The sequence below is a fragment of the Sinocyclocheilus anshuiensis genome, unplaced genomic scaffold (assembly GCF_001515605.1).
Source record: "Sinocyclocheilus anshuiensis isolate Anshui unplaced genomic scaffold, SAMN03320099.WGS_v1.1 scaffold1079, whole genome shotgun sequence".
In the NCBI taxonomy this organism is placed as follows: Eukaryota; Metazoa; Chordata; class Actinopteri; order Cypriniformes; family Cyprinidae; genus Sinocyclocheilus; species Sinocyclocheilus anshuiensis.
Genome location: NW_015548207.1, coordinates 194,173 through 202,258, shown reverse-complemented (window position 1 = coordinate 202,258; position 8,086 = coordinate 194,173). Strand labels below are relative to the sequence as shown.

At 35.0% G+C, this 8,086-nt stretch overlaps 1 protein-coding gene across 1 annotated transcript in view; it reads right to left on the bottom strand.

The window, feature by feature from the left end:
• The window catches only part of LOC107653587 (alpha-1,6-mannosylglycoprotein 6-beta-N-acetylglucosaminyltransferase A-like), a 93,126-nt gene that overhangs the window by 42,471 nt on the left and 42,569 nt on the right, over positions 1-8,086 (bottom strand). Inside the window, exons 4-5 of the mRNA XM_016440328.1 lie at positions 4,651-4,727; positions 2,257-2,346 (exon numbers count right to left, since the gene is read on the bottom strand). Coding sequence (XP_016295814.1) covers positions 2,257-2,346; positions 4,651-4,727 — 167 coding nt within the window. The remainder of the gene's footprint in view (positions 1-2,256; positions 2,347-4,650; positions 4,728-8,086) is intronic.

Below are 8,086 nucleotides of genomic sequence, written 5' to 3'. Positions count from 1 at the left end.
ACACACACTCTCTCTCTCTCTCTCTAAAACACAAGACAGTCATTAATTTAACTGATTGTTCCACAAAATTTCATTCAGATGTCATTAAACACAAAATTAATTAAAAATTTTTACGATTTCGTCACATTTCACACATCACATCTTTTGTGTTTTACAGAGTTTCATGTGTTTACTGTGGCACTGGGAGCAATTCACACAGCCATACTTCCTGTATGCCGAAACCACACTCAGCTAATAACATTAAGGCCATTTTAACAAGGTTTACTGGACATTAATCCATATCATTTACAGTGTCTTAAAGGAATAGTTCACCCAAAAATGAAAATTTGCTGAAAATGTTTTCACCCTCAGGCCATACAAGATGTAGATGAGTTTGTTCCTTCATCAGAACAGATTTGGAGAAATTCAGCATTGCATCACTTGCTCACCAATGGATCCTCTGCAGTGAATGGGTGCCGTCAGAATGAGTCCAAACAGCTGATAAAAACATCACAATAATCCACAAGTAATCCACACAACTCCAGTCCATCAGTTAATGTCTTTAAAAGCAGAAAGCTGTTTGTTTGTAAGAAACTAATCCATTATTTAGGCGTTTTTAACGTCCAACCGTCGTTTTTTTGCCAAAATACAAGTACATAATCCATAATAATAACACTTCCTCCAGAGAAAAAGTACATCCCCTATTGTCCTCTCACATCAAATCCAACAACGTATTTGTTTTGGACTGTTTTCACTTGTAAACAGAGCTTGATCTGTGCAGATTTCTCTACTGATTCAGACAAGACAACTTTTTTCATTGGAGGAAGCAATATTACGCAAAGAGGACTCGTATTTTAGCTGGAAGTGTGTGATGGATCTGCCATAAGCATTAGCAAATCACAACAAAAAAATAGTCCATAGCCACAAACAGGAGCAAAGTGGTCTTCAATCGTGACAGTCTTTATTGAAGCTTGCCGAAGCAAGATAATAGGTGATCAAGCCTCATTCGAGGTACAAAAATGATAAGTAAAAAATGTCAAGTCGTATTCCATTCAAGTTCAATCACCGGGAATAGAAAACATTCCAAGGGCATAATCGTGCTTGAGCCTCTCAGACTGACAGAGGACCAAAAAACAGCACCACCTTCCCAGGATACATTACATCATAAGCTCACTAGACAAGACATACACTGAATTTATAAGAGGTGGCCAGCACCACTAGAACAAAGAAAGGAGAAACAAAACCATACAAATTCTCAAAACAATAACAACACAAACCCTGGAATAAACATAATACATTTAACTAAATTTAGAGCCATGGATAAACTTTAGTTAATGCAAAAAGAACCCTATTAAACCAAAATCACATTGATCAGGACATCACATTTTCCCATGTCCCCTCTAATACATCAAAAGTTGGTACATTCTCACTTCCTTTAGAATTCCCATAAAAACAGTTCAACTTCCTGTTTGAACCTCTTTGTCACTAGGCTGGTCCGTTCCTGCAACACACCAGGTACCAAACATATCAAGTCATCTTAATCAATAATGGAACTTTAACACTTTTAACTATGTTTTTAACATTACAGTTTAGATGGTTTTTAACTGATTTTAATGTTTTAACCTTAAGCCAAATAACTAAGCCCGTGCACTGACTCAGTACAATGACAAATAAAGATATTAAAACAAACCATTATAGTAAAGTCTTTTCATTTATTGATCAATGCAAAGATGAAAATATAAGAATCATGTGTGGCCTAAATCCTGGCCCTCACAAAGTGACAATTTGAAGTTAATCTTAATCTTAATGATGGGTTAGTTTCTTACAAACATGCAGCTTTTCACTTCACAAGACATTAACTGATGGACTGGAGTGGTGTGGATTACTTGTGGATTATTGTGATGTTTTTATCAGCTGTTTGGACTCTCATTCTGATGGCACCCATTCACTGCAGAGGCTTCATTGGTGAGCAAGTGATGCAATGCTAAATTTCTACAACTCTGTTCTGATGAAGGAACAAACTCATCTACATCTTGGATGGCCTGAGGATTAAAACATTTTCAGCAAATTTTCATTTATGGGTGAACTATTCCTTTAAAGTACCAACTAAATATCATAGTGCATGAATATGGAAACCGTCTAGCCTCATGGTTTATGTCAATGCACCATGGTACCGCCACATACTTCCTCTGTAAATTCCAGAGAATCGAACCTGCATTTTGTGGGCTACCAGCCCAGACTCATAACCATTAGGCCAATGTTTCGGTCACATCTCACCTCACTCAGATAAATGAAGAATGAACAGGTGGATCCGTCCACTCCGTAGTTGCCGTAGCAGGGGTCCGAACGCCACATGTCCTTCATCCACTGTAGAGGAGGAAACAACAACATGTGGGTTTAGATCAGATAAGAACAAATCTAACGCTACAAACGAACCTCAGTGGTTTTGTAAAACTCCCAAGTATACAAAATCCACAGTCGATCTGATAAGCAGTCGTGCAGGAAGTTGCGTGTCAAGTTTGCAGTTTTATTTCCTGTCAAAGTTTTTCCAGGATATTTCTGAAGTTCTTAGATCAGCCTGACCTTCAGAAAAAAAGCATTGGTTTCCTCTTCCTGTATCCAATATCTTCTCCCAGTGAGACTCTCAGATGCTTCAGATCACACTCATCGATCGGGCTTTCTGAGTAAGATGCCGTCTGTGCGTTTTTAATGAGTCAGCACTTGAGAAGAAAAAGCTCGATTCGTATGAAGATAATACATTTTATAAAGTCTACATTTAAAAAACAAAAGTAGAAAATATTCAATCATATTGTGCTTAATTTGCATATGTCTGCATATTTACATTTGTTTTGGTGCATAAAGAACCAAACTAATCAAATTAATTACAGAAAGTTGATTGAACAAGAGTTTTGTTAGTGAGTTTTTGTGAGTTTTATTAATTTTACTAATTAATTTGATTCACTATCCAACCACTTCATTTAAAATATATTTTTTTAATTAAATAATTAAATGATGAAATGCATTTTTTAATTGTATTTATTTTTCATTAAAATTAAATGTTTAATATATTTTATGGATGTACTTATGGACACTATCATATTAAGGCTACTATTTTATCCCCAAACTATTGTAATTTATTCATTTCATAAAATGTATCTATTTTATTTATTTTTAACTAAAATGTAATTTATTTTTAATGGATATATTTATGTAAGTCATATCACATTCCGGAGAAAATTTTGTCCCCAAACTATAGTAATTTAATTTTAATCGCTACAGATTATCCAACCACTACTCATAAAAGGAAACTTAAAAAAAAAAATAAAGAAATACATTTTGATTAAATAATTGATTAATTTATTAAATTATTTTTTTTTATTTAATTTATTTTTAAATACAAATATTTAATTTTTTATTTATTTTATTTTATTTGTTTTTATGGATGTACTTTTGGAAGGAGATTATTTTATCCCAAACTATAATCATTTTATATATTATATATATATATATAAATTTTAATCACTACAGACAAATCAAACCACTACTCCTAAAAGAAAACCTTTTTTTCAAAAATGTTTAGAAATAATTTTTGAATTTGAAAACACTTTTTGTGCATGAATAGCCAAACAAATCAAATTTAAAAGACAGAAAGTTGATTAAATAAGAATTGAACAAATGGTTTTATGGTTTTGCAAAGAAAAGGTGTAATTTGGCTAAAACCTGACATGTCGACCTTCAAACTAATCCTTTAAAAGCACATTATCTTAATCACAGCCTCTTTTGTTAGATTTTGGTTTGCGCTTTGGTTTAATGGATAAACAACAGTTTGGAGACGTTCTAAGCCTCCAGACTAAAGTCAAACCACTCAGTCAGGCTGCTCTCACTGTTACTGTTGTCACATTTTGGTTTTAATTCTGCATGATTTTAAGAGGCTTTCCATATTGCAGCAATTTCCATGAGCGCTACACGAAAGGACCCGTGATTATTGAGACGAGGCCAGGCTCAGGTCTGATCTGACTGAAAAGACCGACCAGCTTCGGTGTGCTCTGCTTGATGTTAAATCCCACGTAATTTCCCCCGTCTGGCTGCTACATCAACGGGCTGTAAAAATCCAGACGGACTCGTATCAGGTGAGCTCATTAAGGAAAGCGGCATTCCAGGAAGGAAAAAGCATTATCACATGGTAAAACTCCATTCGGAATTCTTTAAATGATTTGAAAAATCTGAAACTTCTGGGAGGTTAAGCCACGTGACAAAACACTTCAGCCACGTGAACACAAAAACACTTCAGACTAAGAAGTGACATTACAGAAAAATGCATTTTCAATTAAAATGATACATTATTGTTTATATTTATATATTAAATAGATAATGTTATAATTTATAGCAAATTTTATACAAGTACTCTGCTCATAAATAACGCAAAAGCAGTTAAAAAGCTTTCAAATATGTCTCAAAACGAATCAATATCTCGCTGTCTGTAAAGGGAACGTCCTGCAGAGTGTCTTTAATTTAAAAAATCTATCTGTCTGGATTCAGGATGGAAATGGTTTGATGAAAAGCCATCATAGGACAGCGACAGCCCAAAGTAATTAAAGAGTGACTCTAACAAGTCTCAGAGCGAGAAGCTTTCCTCAGAGAGCTGGATCAGAGGCTGCGAGAAACACTTACATTCAACTTCCCTTCACAATGCGGAAACCCGTCAAGCGAGGGTAGTTCACATTTCTCCTGCGCTCCGTTCAGCAAGTCTGCACACACAGAGAGAAAGAGAGTAGAGAACATCATTAGCGCACAACAGTTCTAAATCAACACATTTCACAGCTGAAAATCAACAAGATTGTTTGGCACGCGGGTATCCGCCTGGAAGATCAATACCATCCAATTATCGCACAATGCACTCTCAAATTAACTCGCTAACACAATATTAGGTGCAAAAGTCACATTGTGATTACTAAGCATTCAAATTGTCTCTAATAACTTATGTCGCCTCATTTGAACTGATGAAAAACATCTAAAGGATGTAGAAAACAAACTTAGGAAAAAACGAGACCTATGTTTAAACCCATGGAAAACTAAATGTTAACCAAGTTAAAAAATAAAACCACACCATACCTACAATGCATTTTTAAAAGCAATTAAGCAAATTCTGATTGGTTTTAGACATTTTTAAGATAACTAGCTCTTGTTTATTAATGTAAACAATAAACTTTGTTTTACTGCTAACTCCCCTTCAGACTGAATACTTCACAATCACAACCCAAAATCAACACGCTTTTTCAGCACATAGGCACTCACCCAGAGTAAAAGATCAATAATGCCATTTACACGGCAAATTAACACAGTGTGAAATTAACACTAGGACCGAACACCCACATCTTGCCAAGTGCATTCAAACGGTCTTCAAAGACGTTCTGTTGCCGCTTTGCACTCCAGAAATAAAAACCAATGAATGCAAATAAATCTGACTTAAGATGGGTAAAACTTCACAAACTTATCCTGTGTATAATGCATAATAATGCATCAATGTTTTGAGCAAAAATGTCTACTATTGAGGTTAATAAAATCAGGACTTTGTTACCAATAGTTGTTATAATAGTTGTTCTTTGCCTTTTTTTACTAGAAACGCTTTACTGGTCGGATAAAGCAAGCACTTTAAGTAACAACAAAGGGTTGTTAAAAAATAAAACAAAAACAAACAAACAAAAAATCAATGATATATACAGAACAACTTAATGTCGATAACTAAAGAATGTAAAAAAAGACGTTAAGAAAGTAAAAAAGCAAAGAGGTTTGCAGTCAAAATTACTTTTTCAATATTTCAACTTTACTTCAAATAAGTTACTGTTTGTAAGGTTCAAAACATAACGCATTAAATGAAACTGTCAGACAGGGAAAAAATTGTAAACTTAAGCGGTTTCGTAAGTTCGCAAGTCTTTTGAACTTGTTTTATTTAAATATCTAATTTTAAGGGTAATGAGATTGTTTAAACTAATACCATTTAGATTTTTTATGATAGTTACCTTTTTGTTTATTGTTTGTTTTTCATTTATGAGACTTCTACGAACTTTACTGTTCTATATATAAAAATAAACTTCTGGCCGAAGAAAATGATGGTACAGCTTTATACTTTGAGCTTTAACTTCTAACTGCCCTTTAGGGGCAAACAAAAACATTCCGCCCCAGCTTTTTCCTTTCTCTCTAACACAGTTTCTGTCGAGCCATCAAATTCCGCAATCTCCTTCCTTCTGTGAAACTTTAGTCAACACATATGTCATGAAAGAACCTTGGACCATGAATGTACTATTTGCAGATTCAAAAGAAAACCAATCGTTGGGGATGTGAAGTAGGCACACATAATCTACTGTGCTAGCAAATGTATCACTTTTCCAATGCAAGACGAACCCTGATCTGAGTGCAGACTTTTACACTTTCACAGACGCTTTCATCTCAGGCAATTTACAGTGGTCGCTTGGGTGTTCCCGGGAGTAAAGAGCTCTGTTCAAGGGCACAGTGGAGATAAGCAATCTCAGTGACTCAAGTTACAGAGTTTAAAAAAGCCAAGCATTGTAGAATATCAAGTGCAAGGCTGACACAAGTATATGACATCATCCTGCGGAGATGGCGCTTGTCAGGCATACATATAAACGTGTTATTCATAACTATTTGTTTCAGTGAATTTAACAGGTATTTGAGAGGTTAAAGTTAGGTTAGGTCATAATATCATAACTTCAAGAGATACACAGTGACTTGTTTAATTTGGCTGGAAGTCATAGGATTCTAGTGTTCGACTTGACATCTAAAGATTAAATTCTCCCATCTGTATTAGCTATAAAATCCCTGAAGAGATTAACTGGATCCATAGACCGGGATGTCAGGAGGAGATTCTTAAAGATTGCAGCTAAATCAAAAGCCATTGTTTTCGCAGGAAATGGGCCAAAACAGAGCAGATGTAAGAAGGAAGTGGAGTCGAATTGAGACTAGATGAGACAAAATCAGAGAAAACAAGATGAGGGTAGTGCAAACGAGATGAGAGGGGAAAGAAGATGAGAGAACAGGAGACAAGGTAAGACGAGACAATATGAAGGAGGGGACGGGGAGAAGTGGGGAGACAAAATAAGAGATGATGAAGGGATGACAAAGATGAAGGGAGACAAAATGAAAGGAAACAATATAAGATAGGAGATGAGATGAGATGAGATGAGACGAGACGAGATGAAAGGAGAGAAGAACAACCCAGGTGAGGTGAGATGAGACATGATGAAAAAAAAGACATGAGATGTGATGAAAGGAAACAAGGTGAGGTGAAACACGATGAAAGCAAAAGACACTAGATGAAAAGAGACTAAATTAAATGAGATGAGATGAGACAAGATTAGATGAAAGGAGAGAAGAGAAGAGGAACCCAGGTGAGGGGAGATGAAACACAATGAAAGGAAAATACACTAGGTGAGATGAGACGAGATGAGATGAGATGAGATGATAAAAGCTGAGACGAAAGGAAACAAGGTGAGGTTAGATGAAATGAAAGGAAAAGACACCAGGTGAGACAAGACGAGATTAAACAAGATGAGATGAGACAAAATTAGATGAAAGGAGAGAAGAGGAACCCAGGTGAGGTGAGATGAGACATGATGAAAGAAAAAGACACGAGATGAGATGAGATGAGATGAGATGAAAGGAAACAAGGTGAGGTGAGTTCAATATTTCAACTTTACTTCAAATAAGTTACTGTTTGTAAGGTTCAAAACATAACGCATTAAATGAAACTGTCAGACAGGGAAAAAATTGTAAACTTAAGCGGTTTCGTAAGTTCGCAAGTCTTTTGAACTTGTTTTATTTAAATATCTAATTTTAAGGGTAATGAGATTGTTTAAACTAATACCATTTAGATTTTTTATGATAGTTACCTTTTTGTTTATTGTTTGTTTTTCATTTATGAGACTTCTACGAACTTTACTGTTCAAAGACAGGTTCAAAAATGTATTTCCTGACTGATTTTGTGGTCGCAATAAGAATTCAAGCTGTTATCTAATATATCCAAACGTTGCATTTTGTTTATCTAGAATCTTCACTGTTTGCATTCATGACCATAATATATATATATATA